The sequence below is a fragment of the Meriones unguiculatus genome, chromosome 18 (genome assembly GCF_030254825.1).
Source record: "Meriones unguiculatus strain TT.TT164.6M chromosome 18, Bangor_MerUng_6.1, whole genome shotgun sequence".
NCBI classification, from domain to species: Eukaryota; Metazoa; Chordata; class Mammalia; order Rodentia; family Muridae; genus Meriones; species Meriones unguiculatus.
Genome location: NC_083365.1, coordinates 21,839,866 through 21,861,149, shown reverse-complemented (window position 1 = coordinate 21,861,149; position 21,284 = coordinate 21,839,866). Strand labels below are relative to the sequence as shown.

Sequence of the window (21,284 nt, the reverse complement as noted above, 5' to 3'; positions counted from 1 at the left end):
GACTAAACTATATAGACATCAAAAGCATGGCAACAGATTTAATGTTATGAACAATTCTGTGCCGATGAATTGAACATTTCAGATGACAACAGTCAAATTATTTGAGAGACATGAAACTCACAGAAGTAGAATAGCTGCTGGGAATGGTTGTGTATGCCAGTAATTGTGGTACTCAGTAGGCTAAGGTTGACTATCTAGAGATCAGGCCAGTGTGCGTTACATAGTGAGACCCGTCTCAGAAAAAATACAATCTCATCTTGTTGAAGAATTAGGCAGATAATAAAAACACTTGTAATAATCATCAGGTTTATAGGACTTTACTGTTAAATCCTGTAATATACATAGGGAATAAATAACACTCATGTCTATAACTGTTCCATAAAATTGTCTTATTTGGGTTGGAAAGATGGCTTTGCTGTTAAAGGCTACACTCACAACCAAGAATAAAATTGTCTCATTCTAGGAGGCCACACTCTTGTTTAACTGACACAGTGACCTTACAAGGAAACTGTACACCAATATCTCTTATAAATATAGATTTAAAATTTTTAAATAGAATTCAGCAGAATAAATGTAACTATGTATTTGAAGGATAGTGCATCTACTTAGTATAAGATTGCCTAGGGGAGAGGGCTAGTGGGAGAAGAGGAAGGGAGGGTGGGACCAGGAGGAGAGGAAGGAAAGGGCTACAGCTGGGATACAAAGTGATTAAATTGTTAATAAAAAAATAATAATAAATAAAATAACAACTGAGGGTTGGTAGGATGGCTTTGCTGGTAAAGGTGCTTGCTGCCAAGCCTGCTGACCTGGGTGTGATCCCTGGAATCCACATGGTAGAAAGAGAAAGCCTACTCCAGAAAGTTGTCCTCTGACTTCTACAACATGCTATTTCACACAGCGGTATCCACCAACCCCAATTCTAAAGTCACAGCTAAAGTGTTGAGATAAGATAAATTTAACAAAAGAGACCAAAGGTGTGTGTGTCTGTGTGTGTGTGTGTACATAGACATGTACTTTGATTTATTCTTAGCTATTCTCGTGCATTTGATTAATAGATGAATACGTTAATGCGTAAGAATACAACTAGAGGTCTTCCAGACCATTTGATTGTTACAAGTTACTATCTTTTGTGAGGGAGCATATCTTGTTTTGGCATTGCTTCAATGCTGAACTTACATTTTGCCAAAAGTGCCTTGAAATCATGTCCTTCTCTTTTGTTAAGCTGTGTGTGAAGCAGAACCTGAGCAGCCTGTTCGACATTACCCACTGTGGGTGAAAGTGGAAGGTGAAGTAGATCCAGAGCCTGTTTACATCCCGACACCTTCTGTCATTGAACCTGTGAAACCATTGGCATTACCTCAGACGGATGTATCTTCCACTACCGTGAAGAGCAAAGTACTCACTGGAATTAAACCAGCTCGAGCATATACTCCCAAGCCCAATCCTGTGGTAAGCCTGGAGTTGTTTTTTGTGGTTGTTGTTATTGTAAGTTCCACAAGCCATTTGAAGAGGTAATAGATTTCAAGTAGAGTTTTTAATATTGTGTCAGAATTTAGGCAATGTGTCTATAAGGCCCTTTCCCCCTGACTCAGTCAGTTTATTTGCTCTCACTTTAGAAATGTGATAAAAAGCTGGATTCTGGTGGTGTACTTTGGAGAGGCAGGTGAATATAAGTTCGAGGCCAGCCGAGTCTTCAGAGTGAGTTTCAGGACAGCCAAGGCTACATAGCCTGTCTCCAAAAACCAAACCAAACCAAAAAATGATAGAATTGGAGATGAGTAGTAATAATTAAAGATAGCCAAGTTCTTCTTTAAGTTCATAGAAAGATGAACTTTTTCATAATTTATTTTTTATTTTCGTATATGTGTGTATGCCGTATATATGCCATAAGTGTGTGGGTACCCTCAGAGCCTAGGTGTGGGTGTAGAATCCTCTGGAACTAGAATTAGATGCAGTGGGGAAGGCAGAGACAGGTGGATTTCTGAGTTCAAGAGATCCAGCCTGTACATGAGGAGATCTACAAAGAAAGATCCTATATCAAAAACAAACAAACCAAACCAAAAAACAACTTTTGTAATGGAAACAAGATTAAATTCTTCCTTTGGATTCTAGGATAAGTTTTTTCTCTCTCCATCATTATAATGGTGTGTTTTGTTACTTGAAACGTATAGATACGAGAAGAGGACAAAGATCCAGTCTATTTGTACTTTGAAAATATGATGACTTGTGCCCGAGTTCGAGTGTATGAACGGAAGAAAGAGGAACAGAGGCAACCATCTCCACCCCTGTCCCCATCTTCATTATTTCAGCAGCAGGGCTCATGCTATTCCAGTCCTGAGAACCATGTTACAAAGGTGAATCGCTTGTTTCATAATAACCTTTTAATTTCCAATTCCCTTTTGCTGGTATTAGAATTTTTATTACTATCATCATAAATTTTGTGTTTCCTGTAATGTGTAAATAAACCCATTTCTCCTTATATCTATTTTAGTAATCTGTCTCTCGGTGTTTGTTACTGAAATCCTGTAGCAGTTAAGTACTTTTGGTTTTTAAAAAGTCAGAATACTTAACCAGTCAGTGTGATTTGCTGCTTTTCACACTGACGAATTTTCTAAAGAGTGAAACTCATTTTGTTAGATATCCAGTATTCTCCCTTTAGAATACATGATAGTGCATAATGTAAATTATTTTCTAAGTGACCCAGTCATTATTTAGAACATTGAGAATTAAGACATCTACTTTTTTTTTCTTGGATTGTATATAATGGTAACATAACAGGGCAGCTGTGAAGTTATGAATTATTTTACTAATTTATGTCCTCTCTAGATAATAAATTTTGAATTAAAGTATTTCTGTATTGCTTCCTTCTTCTTTAGGAACCTGATTCAGAACAGACCTTAAAGCAACTCATTTGTGACTTGGAGGATGATTCTGATAAATCACAAGGTCAGAATAAAAATTAAATGTTAATAGTTGATAGTAGTTATTATGTAATTCTAAATTATTTAGTGGCAAAAATTCTTAAACCAATAATCTAGCGCTTTTTCTAACCTGTTAAAAATAGAACAACCAGAAGGCTTTCCCAATATTTGGCATAATATCACTAAAAGGTCTGCTTATGTTGATAAGGTATTTTATTTCAGAGGACATATAAGAATCATCTCAGTGAAAAATAAGTATTCTCTTTTCAAGCCTCAAGGACATGGGTATCATTAGCTATTAAAATTTGCCTTAGGTCTTCCATAGCCACCATCACTGGGCATTTGTAAAGGGAGAATGGAAGAATAACTATCACTGATCTAGAAGTCTCTGCTGCCCTAATTTTTATGAGGAGACTACAGCCTCAACAAATAGGAAGTTAGCTTTTTGGTTTTGGTTATGCAGCACTAAAGCAGCAGCACTCTTCTTACGGTGACACAGAATGCAGTCAAAAAGTATTCGTTGTACATTTAAGAAAGTAGAGGAGGCTACTGGGGTAGAGGGAGCCTGCTCGTGACCATGTGCACCCTGGGGATGATGGTGCTGGTCCTGTATCCTTGACACAACTCTTAGCACCTTGGTTCAGAAGCTCCACTGCAGAAATCTGGTGCCTTATACAATACCTATCTTGTCAGTGTGTCACCATGGGGACACACTGGGAAGCTGAGTCATCTGTATATAATGTAGACATGGGGCAACCATATCTCGAGGCATAGCAAGAGTTTGTAGTAGAAAGCAGTGGTAGAAATGTGCTTTAAAACTTGTTTTTTTGTTTGTTTGTTTTAAATTTTATATATGTGTATTTATATGTATGAGGAGGTTGGGGAGACACATGATTGCCATGGCACATTTATCAGAGGACAACTTGTAGGACTGGGTTCTCTTCTATCATATAGGCCCAAGGATTGAACTCAGGTCAGCAGGTTTAGTTACAAGTGCTATCACCAACCTCTTGTTTGTTTTTTTATAAACAAAAACATAGCTCTTTTGCTGCTTAGCATTGGTTTTTGCCTTTACTGTTTCAAAGCAGGCTCACCAAGTATCTGTTTGGGCTGTTTGGACATCAGAACAATAACCTCTGTCAAGTACTTTTCCTTAGTTATAAGTCATTCTCTACAAGGTAGTACTTTGTATGTTTATGGCCTTTAGAGCAGTTCTGAGGAAATTTCCTTTTTATGAGAAAATTTAGTCTATGTGAAGTAAAAAGCCGTTTAGTTTTGTGAGATCCCCACCTCCACCCCTCTGGAAAAACTCCAGAATTTAACACACTGAAAGTGTTAGGAAATGGGACAGTGAGAAAATTGAATTTCCTTCAAAGTTCACTGCATGCCTTTAATCCCAGTACTCAAGGCAGAGACATTTGAGTCCAGCCAGGGCTACATAGAGAAACCCTGTCTTGAAAAACAAAAAACAAACCAATCAAAGTTCAGTATAGAATGGCTGTGATGTAGAGAATATTTCTATTTATATTTTTTAAACAGAAAAGATCTGGAAGTCTTCCTGCAATGAAGGAGAGTCTTCTTCTACCTCTTATGTACATCAGAAGTCACCTGGTGGTCCCACCAAACTGATAGAGATCATCTCAGACTGCAACTGGGAAGAAGATCGGAGCAAGATCTTGAGCATTTTATCTCAGCACATCAATAGCAACATGCCACAGTCACTTAAGGTGGGCAGCTTCATCATTGAGTTGGCTTCTCAGCGGAAGTGTCGGGGTGAGAAGAACCCTCCTGTTTATTCTTCTCGGGTGAAAATCTCTATGCCATCAAGTCAAGACCAAGATGATATGGCTGAGAAATCTGGATCAGAGACTCCTGATGGTCCATTGTCCCCTGGGAAAATGGATGATATCTCTCCTGTGCAGACAGATGCCCTGGAATCAGTGAGGGAGAGATTGCATGGAGGCAAAGGTTTGCCTTTTTATGCAGGGCTTTCTCCTGCGGGGAAGCTTGTGGCCTATAAACGTAAACCCAGTTCAACTACATCTGGGCTTATCCAGGTGAGAATTACCTTTAATCTGGCTATAGTGCCTTTTTATACTTAGCTAACATCTTTTTTTATACTCAAAGCCCTTTGTTGACCTTAGGCCATATTTCCTCAAAATTTCTGGGAACTGGGTATCATCATTCCTTATTATGAATACATAAGGTGAAGTGCTGTTACATCAACAGAAATGTGGAGCTTCACAATAGCTTTTTTTTTTTTTTTTCTCTATTTTCAGAAAGTTTCTTTATGAAAGCTTTACTGCTTGGGCCCTAGTGATCCTTTGATAACTAAGCAGAAATAGGCATTTACTTTGGTTCTTAGAAGATCTTATTGGCATAAGAGATCAATTGACTTTAAGATAGGAATCCTTTAATCCTAGCAGAGGCAGGGGAATATCTAAGTTCAGGACAGCCAGGGCTACAGTGGGAAACCTTGTCTTGAAAAAGACAAAACAAAGATAGGTATGTGTAGTAACAGGGAGGGGAGTTATTTATTTTCATTTGCTTACTTTACATTAATATGGGTTGAACCTAGGTACTTTACCACCAACCTGCATTGATAGCTCAGGAAAAAAATTTAATCTAGTAAGGTGTTATTCAAGCACATACATACAGTTTGTTTTTTCTTTTAATTTTTTTTTTTTTTTTTTTTTTTTTTTTTTTTTTAGTGAACTGTGGTTCCTTTTTCCCCAATTTGAAATTTTGTGGATAGAACTGTTATAGGATAAAAATACCCCCTTGCTTTTAGTAAATTAAGCAGTAAAATGGCTTGTTACTATAGTCTCTAGAGAGAAGTTCTGCATTAAATGTGAGCTATAAGCCGGCATGGTGGCACATGCCTTTAAGCCCAGCATTCAGGAGGCAGAAACGTGTATTTCTAAGGTCAGGGCCAGCCTGGTCTAGAGAGCAAGTTCCAGGACAGTTGCAGCTACACAGAGACTTTCTTGAAAAACCAAAGGAAAGAAAGTCATATATATAACTTGCATGGTCAATCAGTTTGTAATATAAATTGAGCATTCTTAATTCCCATATCTAAAGTTAGAAATTATCCTCAGCAAATAGAAAATTCCACAACTGACCTTATGTGATGGGTAACAGTCAGAATGCTAGCACACTAAATACTATTATGTAAAATTATCTATGGTCCGTATGTATATGTGAGGTGTATAAGACCTAAATAAAATTTTTGCTTATATTTGGGTCTTGTTTCCAAGATAGGTTATTATGTATATCTGCAAATCTGAAATGCTCTTTCTTATCCCAGGAATTTGGGATAAGGAATGCTCAACCTGTATAGACTTTAGGGAAGGTAATCTTCGATAGCAGGTAGTAGTGATCTAGACTATACAGCTAAAAAAATTAGTATGATTTACTTTTGGATGGAAAAATCTTTTTTTATATCATATTTGAAAGATTGAGAATAATCTTGCTGAGAATAATGAAAGTAGCAAAGAGTAATTTTGTTTTATGGAATGGGTTGCTATAGATAGTTTCTCTACTGTTTCCCTAGTAATTTGAAGAATAGATGGCTCTATTTTTTATCTGCTACTTGTAAATGATGAAACAGAAAAGGTTATGTTTTCTAGATGTCACCCAGTAGTATGACCTAGAAATCATGAGGGTTTCATATTCTTTTGAACCCCATGTTGCTGCCTAAAATAGGCAGTCATCAGTGCAGATAGCACAAAAAAGGAATACCTCATTTGATACTTCACTTTATTCTGACCATTTAGTGACTGCATCTAGAATTATACTGAGTTTATGCCAACATTTTATTTTGAGCATGTTCTGTTTACAGTATGTATCTTTAGGATTGCCCCTTTTGAAAACCAAAACCTGGGCCTAGGGATATGATTAGCATTTATAAGTACTAGCTCCTCTTCCAGAGGACCCTGGTTTAGTTCCCAGCACTTGGATGGTGCCTCACAATGGTCTGTAATTCCAGTTCCAGGGGATCGGATATCCTCTTCTGGCCTCTGGGCACCAGGCCTGTACATGGTGCATAAGCAAACACTCATACACATAAAATAAAAATAAATAAAATCTGAAAATATTAGAAGGAAAGCAAAAACTGGGGTGAGTTAATAGCTTAGGTTATTATTGTAGCAGTGAGTGTCCAGTAACTGTAAAGGTAGATTGTTGTGTGTGTGTGGTTTTTTTTTTTTTTTATTTATGATATGAAAGATACTTGAAAAGACCCTGTGTGAAGGCTTTTATGCCTCTCAGGGAGATTGTGTGGGTCACAGTTACTCTTTTTGCTGATAATTGATTAATAACCACAATTGCTTATTAAAGTGAAACAGATGAAATGTTAGACATAGTTATATCTTTCACATCTATAATGCAGAAATGAGTTTAGTTTCTAAAGATTTCCCTGTTTTCCAAACTATAAATGAAGATGAGGTTAGTTCAGATATCGGATGATACTGTCCAATTACTCAGATTATCTTGAATAGAAAAACTTCACTTCATTTTCCCTTTTAGATCTTAATCATAGGCTTTAAAACACCTTATAAAAATGGAACCCCTGTCAAGGGAGAGGAGTTAGCAAGAGAATTTTATCTTTACAGAATTTCTCTTTGCCACTTGTTTCAGGTTAATGGTAAGAGTTACCCGCAGGCTAAGTTGCTATTGGGACAGATGGGGGCATTGCATCCAGCCAATAGGCTAGCTGCTTATATCACAGGCAGGTTGCGACCCTCAGTCCTGGACCTCTCAACCCTCAGTACTGTCATCTCCAAGGTAGCATCCAATGCCAAGGTGGCTGCATCCAGGAAACCACGCACCCTGTTGCCTTCAACATCTAATTCCAAAATGGCATCCTCTGGCCCAGCAACAAACCACTCTGGGAAGAATCCGAAGGCATTTGTTCCAGCAAAAAGGCCAATTGGTAAGTTAGAGAATGCGTATGGTTTGGAAAGGTCTGCAATTAGTGTTGGCCAGTGAATGCAATATGAAAGTTGTAGAAGTAGAAAAATACAGAATTTGACATTATTGATGCCCTTGCTTAAATATTTTTAAAGTAATTCTTCTGATGACCCTTGGTAGTTGACAAATTGAATTCTAGTTTTACACTTAAAGACTTTGAGACTGTATACTAATGTAGAAAAAAAAACGTAAAGTTTTTCTTTAAAATTTTTTTTTGTTTTGTTTTTTTATTTTTCCTGTGAGGGTTGAGGTTTTTAATCACAATCGTATTTCTTGTACTTATTAACTAAGAAGCTAGCAAGGGCTAGTGGGATAGGTTAGCATAGGCTAAAAATAGAAAGCTTTTATAAAAGATAATTTTCAAAATAATACAGTGTTCTGTATATTTCTGTCTTGTGTGTGAAAACATCTTTTGCCTAACATTTTAATGTTACGGTCTGTACTAAATTGCTTTCTTGAAACATTGTTTTAGCTGAAAGTTCTACAGATGGTTTATGGAATTCCTTTTTTGTTGTTTCAGATACCTTTAGGAATGTTCAGTAAAGGTGTCAATTTGTCTTCATTTTTATTCCTCTAACAGGAAATTGAAATATCTGGCTGAAGGCTGGAGTGAAGATAGAGGATGGGCAATTAATGCTTTAAAGAAAACCTGTTTTGCCTCTTTAGAATGCAGTTTTAATTAGAATTTAAACAACAGTAAAAGACAGTCCTACTCTCCTCTTTAAAAATGTGCTTATAGTTTAAAAATATGTAGTACTGGCTGGGCGTGGTGGCACAAGCCTTTAATCCCAACACTTGAGGAGGCAGAGGCAGGGGGAATCTCTGAGTTTGAGGCCAGTATGGTCTACAGAGCGAGTCTAGGACAGCCAGAGTTACATGGAGAAATTCTGTCTCAAAAAAAAAAGCAAAAACAAACAAACATATATATATATATATACATATATGTGTGTGTATATATGTATATATATATATTTAACTATCTTGTAAAAGACAGCTATAGAGTTGGAGTTGATGAGGCAGGAGGAAAATGGCAGAAACATGCTTTAAATTTTGAATGGGGAAATTAAGAGTATGTGTTGGGGAATCTTGTCCTTCCCTTTTTCATCTGTTTTAGGTGATAAGGTTAGTGACTGTTCTTGTTTGTTTGGTTTTGGTTTTTGAAACAGGGTCTTTTTGTGGACCTGGCTGTCCTGGAACTTATATTGTAGTCCAGGCTGACCTCAAACTCACAGAGATCTACCTGCCTCTGCCTTCCTAGTTCTAGGATTAAATGCATGTTTCACTATGTATGCCCAGCTCACACTTACTTTTTTTAGTACCCTAAGAATTTAGATATATTGTGTAGCTAAATAAGTTTAGTCAAAACACTCAATTTTCATTTATTTATTTTTTTTTAATTATACCTTTAAAGTTTTGCTTTGGGTTGAGAAAAGTGTTTGAATTTTTTTTTTTTTTTTTTTTTTGTGGGTATAGAAATTGGTAGTTGTAGGTGGGTTTTACCTTTAAGAAATTGACCCATTGGGCACAACTAATGTTGATAAGGACAATTACTTAGTAGGAGAGCACAGTAAGAGAACTGAAGATTTTGACCTGCAGATTTTTATTTGCAGTGGCTCGGCCCTCTCCTGGTGGTGTGTTTACACAATTTGTGATGAGCAAAGTTGGCGCCTTACAGCAGAAGATACCTGGAGTTCGCACACCCCAACCCCTGACAGGGCCACAGAAGTTCAGTGTCAGGCCTTCTCCAGTAATGGTCGTCACACCTGTGGCTTCTTCTGAGCCAGTTCAGGTGTGCAGTGCTGTAACCACTGCTGCCACTACTTCCTCTCCAGTGTTTTTAGAAAATATTACTGCTGTGACATCAATGACTGCTATTTCTGATATGGGAGCTAAAGAAGCTTCTTGTTCTTCTGGTGCCTCTGCTGCTGGGGTTGAGATCTCTGAAACTAATAACACTACCCCTGTAACATCTACACAGTCTACAGCTACTGTGAACCTTATCAAAACTACCGGGATAACTACTAGCCCCATGGCTTCAGTTTCATTCCCTAAATCAGTGATAGCATCTCCAACCATAACTCTTCCTGTTGCTTCCACTGCTTCCACCTCCATAGTCATGGTGACCACAGCTGCATCTTCCTCTGTGGTGACCACACCAACCTCATCACTGAGTTCTGTACCTATTATACTCTCGCCAGTAAGCCAGAGACCAGGTAAGGACTAATTCTTTTTCACTGCTTTATTATAAAGCTACTTAATAGAATTTTCCAGTTGTAATAAAATTAGGTGTTTCCAGTTTTGACATTGTCATCTATAAATCTGTTGGGCTACATTCATAGCTATTTTGAGATGCAGGCCAGTTTAGTCATGCCTGAATAGATTTTGTCATTTCAGCTGTAATATGACATGTTAATATTCCTTAAAACCTTAAAATGCTGCAAAACTGAGCCCTAGGAAAAAAAAAAAAAAACAAAAAACAACAACAAAAAAAAAAACAGCTTATCGTTGTAGGATTAAGAATGACCACTGAATATCTTACAGTTTTGTAACCAGGTTCCTGATTATAGGAATCAGTTGTCTTCAGGAGATTATCTGATTGATAGGTTAATTAGGACTAAAGTACTCCATTGCACCATTTCTTTCTTGGGGTTCTTAAGCATGGCTCAACAGTGTGTAAGAACTCTGTAACATTTAACATTGAATAAAAACTAAACCTGTGGGCTAGAGAGATGGCTCAGTGGTTAAGAGCACTGTCTGTCCTTCCAAAGGACCTGGGTTCAATTCCCAGTTTCCACATGGCAGCTCACAACTGTATGTAACCCCAGCTCCAAGGGATCTGACACCTTTATACTAAAACACATAAAATAAAATTAGATAAAAAAACTAAACCTATGGGGGATAAACCAAGGAATACTAAAAACTAAAACAGAGTGGAAATGATAGACAAAGGACACTAAATGATAGGACCTTTAGTAAATAGGACCAGAATTCTGAGCCATTAGAACAGCTGTTGAAGTGACATGGGAGCAAATGCAAAATGGTATATGAGGAGAGCTAGGGTAGTACATCTCTAAGGAAATTTCATGAGCATTACTTTTTTCTTTTTTCCTCCCTCTCTTCCTCTTTCCCTCTCTAAGGAAATGTTACTGCATTTATAAGAAAGTATACAGCAGCAGCACTTTTTAAAATACTTCACTGATTTATTTTGATAATTTTTTTTTTTTTTTTTTTTTTTTACAAATTTTTAATGTGTGTTTTACCTGCTTATATGTTTGTGGACCACATACATACATGCATTGCTCACAGGCAGGCCTGTCTGCCTTCCTTCCTTCCCTAAAACAATGTCTCATCTTCATTCTAGGTTCTCATTATTATACTTAGTTGACAAAAATAACCTGACCAAAAAAATTAAGTAATAGAAAGGTGTATTTGGGCTCATAGTTTTAGGCTCCAGTCCATCATGGTCAAGGAACGACAAAGAGTGTGAGCAAGAGTCAGTGTGTCACTGTGTGCCTGGCTCTTTTGCTTTTCATCTGTCTGGGACCCGAACCCATGAAATGTGTTTTTTCTCCTTGATTAAAGCTCTCTAGGTACTTTTTCACAGATATGCTTAGAAGCTGTTAATCCCAGGTGTTTCTAAATCCTGTCAAGATGAACTGACACAGATGTAACTTAATAAGGGATGAGGACAAACATTTCTGCGTATTCATTAACTTTTAAAAAAAATTTTTTTAAAAAATTATTTTAGTCTGACAGTGGTGGCGCACGCCTTTAATCGTAACACTCAGGAGGTAGAGGCAGGTGGATCTCTGAGTTTGAGGCCAGCCTTGTCTACAGTGAGTTCCGTGGTGGCGAGGGCTACACAGAGAAACCCTGTCTTAATAAAACAAAAATTAGAAAAAAAAAATCCATTTCCTATGAGTGTTTGCCTTTATGTAAGCAAGTACACCATGTGTCTGCAGTATCCACAGGGGCCAGAAGAAGGTATCAGAGCCTGAGAACTAGAGTACAAACAACTGCTTAAACCTTGTAGGTGCTGAGAATTGAACCTGTGTCCTCTGGAAGGGAAGCCAGTTCTCTTGACCACTGAGCCATCTTACCAGCTCCAAACTGAAGTTGGATTAGGTTAAATGAATTTAAGATAACATTTATTTTGGTGATTTTTAATATTTTTATTTTATGTATATATTTTATTTATCTATGTATGTCTGTGGACCACATACAGCAGTGCCCACAGAAGCCAAAAGGGGGCATGGGATCCTCTGAATCCATGTCTTCTGCAAGAGCAACAAGTGCAGAGCTGTTTCTCCAGCTCCTAATTTTTTATATTTAAATGCAACTATCTAAAACTGTGATTCTAAAGTAAGTAAATAAATGACTCTTTTAGTTCTCCTGAAGAGTTAATGTGGGGAGGCTAAGGGAATAGCTCAGGGGGCAAAGCACTTACTGTCCACTCCTGGCAGCCTGAGTCCAGTTGCTGGCATCCTCTGACCTCTGTATACAAGCCCATACACACCATAAACACACAAGTACTGCTAACGAACCAAGGTGGGGAAAAGATAAAAGGGGAAACAAATAGTTCAGTTCTGTTGTAGTTACTGATATATTTCCTATTAAATATTTTTACATTTGGTGACATGATCCAAGTCCCTCTTAGACTTTTAAGTTATAGGAAGTTAGTTTGTAAGTGAAAGGTCTGTTGAAAGGAAAATGAATTGTAGTATAAAATTTGTTTTCTGCTTCTGTATGTATGTGAAACACATTAAGTTTAAAATACTGTATAATTTTGGAGGTGAGGTCATTGTAGGTGAAGCTTTTTGATTTTCTTTTGAATCTCAAGGTTCATTTCTATAATTTTATTTTTCTTCTTTTTTATTCCACTTAAAATATTTCTATATTTAATTTTTTTTATTATTTTATGTGTATGAATGTTTTGTCTGCATGTCAGGAAAGAGCATCAGATCCCCTGGGACTGGAGTTAAAAATGGTTGAAAACTATGTTGTGAGTGCTGGGTATTGAGCCTGCGTCTTCTAGAAGAGCAGCCAGTGCTCTTAACTGATGACTCAGCTCTCTTGCCCTCTTTCCCCATTTTTCATATGCATATGTTTATATGTATATGTTTCTCTTTTCCACTGTATTCACTGAGGCAGGTTTCTCAGTGAAACCGAGTTCACTGGCTAGTAGTACTAGCCAGCTTGCTCAGAGAAAGGCTGCCTCTCCCAGCGGCATTTATATGTATCCTGGGGATTCATGCTCCATTCTTCTTGTTTGTTTAGGAAGAACTTTAACTGCTGATCCATTTATCCATCTCATCTCTCTGTCACATCTTAACAGGAAATGACTTCCAAGCTGTAAATTCCAACCGTACTGCACAGTTTATTTTGCAGTACTTGGGATTGAATACAGCTCCACATAGAAGTAAACTTTCTATCACTGAGCTCTACCCTCTGCTAACCTCTACACTTTCAATTTTGTCACAAAACTCTAGTTTGTTTTAGTTAGGTTGTTTTACAGACTTCGGTTCTTCATAATAATCCATATTACTCTCACTGTCATTTACCTACTTAATATTGCTATTTTTATCCACTTAAATTTTAAGAATAATTATCAGTGTTTTGCCTGCACGTATGTGTGAATGTGTGTACGTATGTATGCATGCACATATGTATGTATGTATGTATGTATGTATGTACGTACATACGTATGTATGAGCCTGGTGCCAGAGAAGATCAAAAAAGGCTTCAGATCCTTTGGGACTGGAGTTACAGATGATACAAGTCGACATGTAAGTGCTGAGATTGAACCCAGGTCCTCTGCAAGGGGAGTAAGTGGTCTTAATGCGGAGCCAACTTTGCAGTCATATAGCTACTTTTCAAAATGTATTTTTAAAAGAAGAAACAATAATTAGATGCCAACATTACTTGTGAAAGCAGAGGTGAACCCTGTTAGCTACCTAGTTTATGATCTGAGCTTATAGTTCTGTTTTTGTTGCTAAAGTTAGAAAATACTGTAGAAGGGGCTGCAAAGATGGCTTTGCAGTTAAAAACTCCTGTTGCTCTTGCAGATGCTCCCGTTTTGATTCCCAGCACTCACATGGTAGCTCACAATCATCTGTAACTCCAGTTTCAGGGGATCCAACACTCTCTTCTATCCTCTGAGGGTATCAGGCATGCAAAGGAGTGCACATACATACATGCAGGCAAAACACTCATAAAGCTGAAAAGTTAAAAATAAAAATGCTTGTTCTTGTAGAGGACCAGAGTATAAATCACAGTACCTACATCAGGCAGCTCACAATTGTATAGCTTGAGCTCCAGGAGTTTCAGTGCCTCTTATGGTCTGTGCAGGTTCCCTGCAGATACAGAATCTGTCTGTCTCACATACACAAATAACTTTTTTTGCTAGGGATGTGGCTCAGTTGGTAGAGTACTTGACTTCCTAGGATTCAGGGAGCCCTGGGTTGAGTCCTCAGCACCATATAAAACCAGGTATGAAGGCTCATGCCTTGTAATCCCAGCACATGGGAAACAGGAGATTCAGAAGCGGAAACTCACCCTTGACTATGTAGTAAGTTTGAGGCCAGTCTGTGTATACTACATGAAACTGTTTCAAAACATACACCAAAACTAACACAAACTGGTAACTTAGTGCTAGATATTGAAGCACATACTAGCCTTGCTTCACACAAAAAAAGAAAAAAAGTCACATACTACTCAGCAGTGCATCATTTCCCCAGCATGTATGAAGCTCTAGGTTCAAATTTTAATACTGTAGAAAAAAGAAAAAAAGGGGGAGGTCCTTTTTTCTTTATGTAATCAAAAGATTAATGAAATGGGAATTTTTTTCATAAATGGAACATAATTTTATATCCACATACTACCTAACATAAATTTTTATGAAGCGAACTAACCTAGAGAACTGCTAGTTCTAAGGAAGTACCATGGGTTTGTTCTCAGCTCATAGAGGGAATCTCAACATGGACACTTTGTGGCTGACTTCATTTGTTTCCTCCCAGTTTTCTTCCCTCTTCCTTGGCACATTTAAGTGAGTGAGCACATATTCAGAGTTGATAATAAAGGTTTCTTTGTCTGAATGGAGTAAATTAGGCTTTGAACTATCAGTTTGAAAAGTTAATGTATTTCTTAAATCATATCAGAAGCCCCCCACCCCTTTTTCCCTTGTAGACAGGGTCTTACTGTGTAGCTCTGGCTGGCCTTGAACTCATAAAGAAATTTGTCTGCTTCTGCCTTCCAAATGCTAGAGTTAAAGATGTGTGTTACCATGTCCAACCACGTGCATTTTTCTTAAATTATTTTATGTGTATGGGTGTTTTGCCTGTGTGTGTGTGCGTGCTCACCACATAGGTACAGTGCCCATGGAGGCCAGAAAAGAACATCAGATTCTCTGGGACTGGAGATATAGATAGTTGTGAGCTACCATGTGGGTTCTGAGAATTGAACCTGGGTTCCCTAAGAAGAGCCTGTGCTTTTAACATGAGCCATCTCTTTAGCCTCTACGCATATGTTTTTAAAAAGTGTGTGTGTGTGTGTGTGTGTGTGTGTGTGTGTGTGTGTGTGTGTGTATTCTACCTTTATTCTTTATCCTTGGATGGTAGGAGAAATTTTAAATTCTCTGGAATTGTAGTTACAGGCAGTTTTAAAGCTTCCCAACATGGCTGCCAAGAAGTGAACTCCTGTCTTCCACAAAAGCTGCAATTTCTGAGCCATCTCTCCATCCCTCAGATGCATGTATTTGTTCAAATTGCATTAAATAGTATTAAAATTACATAGTATTTAATTTCACAGGTAATAAAAGGGCAAACTTAAGGTATTTTATTACCAATATCAGATAAATGTGCTAATTTGAACTAATATTTGATCAATTTTGTTGGTGCTCACGGTTTAGCACTATATCCATTTCTTTACCCTAGAACCCTAAAAATACTATCTTTTCTTGTCTTGTGTTTCCAAATAGCTCTTCTAAACAGTGACTGTCATTTATTACTTTTAATGATTTGAAATGTCTTTTTTGTTGTTTTTCTCTTTTGAGACAGGGTTCTTTGTGGTTCTGGCTGTCTTGGAACTTGTTCTGTAGACCAGGTTGGCCTCAAACTCACAGAGATTCTTTTGTCCTCTGCCTCCCAACCATCTCCAGGCTTCAAATGATTTTATTTTTTATTTTTTATTTTTTGCTTCTTTCTAACCAGGCTTTATTTCCATATCATTGAAGTAGAAGGAGTTTTGTTTGCTTGCTTGCTTTGCTTCAACTTCTCATTGTAATTTTTATTTTTTAATTTATTTTTATTTTATGTACATTAGTGTTATGCCTGCATGTATGTCTGTGTGAGGGTGTCAGATGCCCTGCAACTGGAATTACAGATAGTTGTGAGCTACTTTGTAGGTGCTTTGAACCCAGGTTGTTTAAAAAAGCAGCTGGTGCTCTTAACCGCTGAGCCATTTCTCCAGCCCCCAACTTTTATTTTAATTTTAAAAATTTAGCATACAGAGGCCAGAAGAAGGCATCATTCCCTGGAACTAGAGTTACACACAGTTACAAGGCACTAAGAATTGGACCTGGGTTCTCTGGAAGAATGGCCAGTCCCTTTTACAACAGAAACATCTTTCCAGCCTCAAGTGAAACTTCTCTTATTTGTTAAATTTAAAAACCAAGCACCCCAGCATACAATTCATCATATTTACTCTTTAATCCTTCACACCATCTTTCTGAAGTATAAGCTGTGAAACAAAATCATAAAACTAATTGGAAAGAAGAGAATTAGATCGTAATCTCTTGTACTTTAGTGTGAACCCAGCCTTAGAAGTCTGCCTCTGATTTTCACTAGATAGAAGCATGTTCTGAAATAGACTTCTTGAGAATTGATGCTTTTTCTTTTAAACTTCTGAATGTAAAGCTCTACAATTTTGGACAATAACTCAGGTTATTGTTATAAATTATTCTTTGGCAGGCAAGATAACTTCGTAGGTAACGGCACTTGCCTTCAAGCCTGATGACCTGAGTTCTGTTCCTAGGACTCACATAGTGGAAGGAGAGAACTGCATCCCAAAAGTTGTTCTGTGATTTCTAAACACAAACATATAGGAGTTGTTTGTTGAAACAGGGTTTCTCTATATAGCTCTGACTGGACTAGAACTCATTACATAGACCAGGCTGACCTCTAAACTCAGATCCCCCTGCCTCTACCTTCCATATTCTGGCATTGAAAGCCACCATTTCCTTTTGAGCTTGAGGCCAACCTGTTTTCTCCATGGTGAGTTCCGGGACAATCAGGGCTACATAGAGAGACCCTGTTTCAAAAAATAAAAACAAAATGAATTATAAATTATTCTTAGCTATACATAGTATACTATAGATAGACAGAATTTTATTAACTCAGTAATTCAAGTTAGACATTACTTAACAGCATTTTTATCTCTTATGTTGTATTATTTTTACCCATGTAATTTTAAAGATAAATTCTGATAGTAGCTTCTCATTTTTTTTTTGTTTTTTAGAAAATGCTTCTCAAATCCCAGTGACTACTTCACAGATCTCTCCTAACACCGTGAAACGCACTGGACCTCGATTGTTGTTGATTCCTGTACAGCAGGGTTCTCCTACGCTCAGACCCATCTCAAACCCACAGCTTCAGGGGCAGCGGATGGTCTTGCAGCCTGTTAGGAGTCCAAGTGGAATGAACCTATTTAGACATCCCAATGGGCAGATTGTCCAACTCCTACCTTTACATCAAATTCGAGGCTCTAATACCCAGCCCAGCTTACAGCCGGTGGTGTTTCGGAACCCAGGTATAAAGTTAGAAGTCTTTCTAACTTTATAGTGAGTTTTGTTGTTGACTCATTTGACCGTATCATGTCTTTGGTATACCAAAATGTTTCTTTCTCAGTCTCCTAAACTGGGAAACATACCTTGAAAGACTTGATGATATGATTTAAGTTCTTTTTTTTTTTTTTTCTTACTAGGATCTGTGGTGGGAATCCGACTACCAGCTCCTTCCAAACCTTCTGAGACTCCATCATCATCTACTTCATCCTCCACCTTCTCTGTCATGAGTCCTGTAATTCAGGCTGTTGGGTCTTCTCCGACAGTAAATGTTGTTACTCAGGCACCTTCATTGCTTTCCTCTGGATCTAGTTTTGTCTCTCAGGCTGGTACACTGACTCTGAGAATTTCTCCTCCTGAAACTCAAAACCTTGCAAGTAAAACAAGCTCTGAAAGCAAAATCACACCCAGCACTGGAGGGCAGCCTGTTGGCACCGCTAGTCTCATTCCTCTGCAGTCAGGTAGCTTTGCCTTGTTGCAGCTCCCAGGGCAAAAGCCTGTTCCTAACTCTATTCTTCAACATGTTGCTTCCCTTCAGATAAAAAAGGAATCTCAGAATGCAGACCAAAAAGGTGAAACAAACTTTATCAAAAGAGAGGAAGAAACTAAGAAAGCTCTACCATCAAAAGAAGAAGCTGTAGACTCTGAGGTGAATATAATCAAACAAAACTCAGGAATTCTTGCCTCAGAAGATACCTTGAATGATTCATTGGATGATGGGGGTGATCTTTTCGATGAAGAAACCCTTGCAGAAGATGCTAGAACTTACGAACACTCCTGTAGCACTGGGTCACACACAGATGAAGACAAAGATGGTGATGAAGGATCTGGGAATGGGAGTCAGAACAGTCCAAAGGAAAAACAGACTGTTCTAGAAGTTAGGGCTGTTTCTGAAAAGGTCAATATTATGACAGCCCACAGTGTTAGTAAAGTACGGCCTCAAAAATGTGCTGAGGTGAAGATGGAACAGGAGCAGGGATCAGACAATCCAGAGGACCCAGATGAATTTCTAGTCATCTCTAAGGAAGAAAGTAAATTTGAAATAGCAGGGAGCCAACTTAAGGAACAACAGTCTAACTCACAGGCAGAGGCCAAGAAGGAATATGGAGACCCTCTGGGGAAGGACAGTTGTACTGAGAGATGGAGAAAACATCTGAAGGGCCCTTTAACTAAGAAGTACATTGGAATTACACAGGAATATAAGAAGGAGGCAAACATGCAGTTCTTTACAGAAAGGAAGCCATGTCAAGAAAATTCTGAACAGGACATCTTACTTTCAAAAAGTGGAACTATTGAGAGTGATGGCGTTTTAAAAACCGAGGATAGTTGTTGGAGTGGCATTTCTAGTTCGGCAGCCTTCTCTATTATTCCTAGGAGAGCTGCAAAAGGAAGAAGAGGGAGCAGACATTTTCAGGGCCATTCACTGCTCCCAAGAGAACAGATAAAACCAAAGCAAGAGACAAAGGGAGGGAGAAGCAGTGCTGACTTCACTGTTTTGGATTTGGAAGAGGAGGATGAGGAAGATGAGAATGAGAAAACCGATGATTCTATTGATGAGATTGTGGATGTTGTTTCTGGCTACCAGAGTGAGGAGGTTGATGTAGAAAAGGTGGTGAGCCCATTTTTGTTGTGACTGAAACCTCATGGATTTAAATGATTAGAGATAGTAGTTTTCTAGAGTATCACTAATACTTTATATTCATCTGGGTAACTAGGTTTAGATTGTTATTAAATGACCAGTGTTTTAAGGCAACACTCTGTGTTTTGCTTATTACTGTTTAAAGGTAGCTTGAATTTTTGGAGTATAGATGCTACATAGGGATACCTTGAATGCCCTACAATCATTTGATACTAGTAGGTCCTGTCACATTGTTTGTGATGTTATTGACACTTACCTGACACAGATAAGAAACAATGAAAGGGTGACTTTAAAAATGGAGGAGAAGGAGTTTGCCTGCATTTAGAGGGAATATTTTCTTGGATAAAAACTACAGAGTACTACCAAATACTTTAGTATTAAGGATGTTATAGCTATAACTTACATATTCTAGACTTTGATCATTGTCCTTTACAATATGATCTTTTATATTTTAATTTGCTTGAACTTTTTATAGGTCCCCTTTATGAGTCTATGAGTGTATTAAGTGAATTAAGTAACTGAGGGTCAGGCATGATGTAGGGCAAAAATTAGATAACATTTTTTTCTACATAAAGGGGCCAGATGGTAAACATTTTACACTTTACAGGCTAAATGACTCCATTCCTGTGGTAGTATGGAAGCAACCACAGAAATGTGCGTGAACAAATGTGGTTGTATTCTAGTAAAACCACAAAATAGGTGGTGGGCTGTGTTTTTGTGACCACTAGTCAGAGGGTCAGATATAAAACATTAGATCGTAGCTAGCTGCTTCAGGGATCCCAGAAATTAAATTGTCCAACTCTCTTCAGAAACAAATAATAGAAACCTTTGTATCAGTTATATTTCAGAATCTCTTCCTTGAGATATATTTAGCTCCTTTGTCTACTGCTTTTTTCTTATTAATACCTACATGCTTTATCAATTACAACAAAAAGAGTAGTTTAAAATAGCTCAGCATGGTGGTGCACAGCTGTAATCCCTGTATCTCTGAGCCAGAGATGGTCAGATCTCTTGAATTTGAGGCTGGCCTGGTCAACATTGAGACCCTGCCCCAAAAACAGTTGCCTCAGAAAAACACTCTACAACATTCTAATCTTGTATTATACCTATACTGCAATAAATAAGTCAAACCAGTTTGACTTATAAATAAGGATACAGCTCTAACAATGGGTTATTTATATAGGTGTTTGCCTTATACTTTCTCCGTAGGCTAGTTCTTTTCAAAGACGTAAATCCAAGAAGATGGAGTTTGTAAGGTTTTACTACACATCTTACTGCATTTTTATAGTCTCTTGTAGTTAGTCTGAGTAAACTTTACATCAACAAACGAAAGAGTTCAACTTTAAAACTAGTAAGAACTATAGCTACCAGTGAAACTGACTTTGCAGAGGCTATGGAATGCCTTAATCTTGCTTGGATGGGGCTCTTGCTTGGATGTACTAGTAATCTGACAGAAAAATTTACATTGACTTCTAAAAATATGTAAAGCATGTGAATAATCTCTAAAATATAAACTCTTTTATCATACTTACATGCATGTCCTATGCCAAAATGATCTTTATTTATTACTAGGCTTGTTTTTGAATTACATGAGGAAATCTGTGACTACTTTGTGTTCTGTTGAGATTATTGGATGCTATCTACAAAGCCTACAGTTAAAAATCCTGAAATGGGTGGGTGTGGGGTGCAGGCCTATAATCTTATCAGTGAGGAGGTAAGGCAGGAGGATTGCAGGTTTGAGGCTTTGCTGGAATACATGACGTGTCATAAATCTGTGAAGTAGGCATACACCCTTCCTTTCAAGAATTATAAATCAAACCTATATTAGTCATTTTAGGTTCTATTCATTTTTGTTTCTTAGGGATAATTATAATATACCTTGTCTAAATTTAACATATATTGCTTAAATTATGTT

The 21,284-nt window shown here is 37.7% G+C and overlaps 1 protein-coding gene across 10 annotated transcripts in view; it reads left to right on the top strand.

The window, feature by feature from the left end:
- The window catches only part of Mga (MAX dimerization protein MGA), a 92,370-nt gene that overhangs the window by 57,739 nt on the left and 13,347 nt on the right, over positions 1-21,284 (top strand). For 4 of the 10 annotated variants that reach the window (XM_060371620.1, XM_060371619.1, XM_060371618.1 and 1 more), the window contains exons 10-17: positions 1,223-1,449; positions 2,172-2,354; positions 2,877-2,946; positions 4,461-4,978; positions 7,560-7,854; positions 9,503-10,105; positions 17,406-17,696; positions 17,871-19,342. In XM_060371620.1, the coding sequence (XP_060227603.1) occupies positions 1,223-1,449; positions 2,172-2,354; positions 2,877-2,946; positions 4,461-4,978; positions 7,560-7,854; positions 9,503-10,105; positions 17,406-17,696; positions 17,871-19,342 (3,659 nt within the window). Of the gene's footprint in view, positions 1-1,222; positions 1,450-2,171; positions 2,355-2,876; positions 2,947-4,460; positions 4,979-7,559; positions 7,855-9,502; positions 10,106-17,405; positions 17,697-17,870; positions 19,343-21,284 lie in introns of those variants that run through there. The other 6 variants (XM_060371623.1, XM_060371622.1, XM_060371621.1 and 3 more) reach the window with 6 other exon arrangements.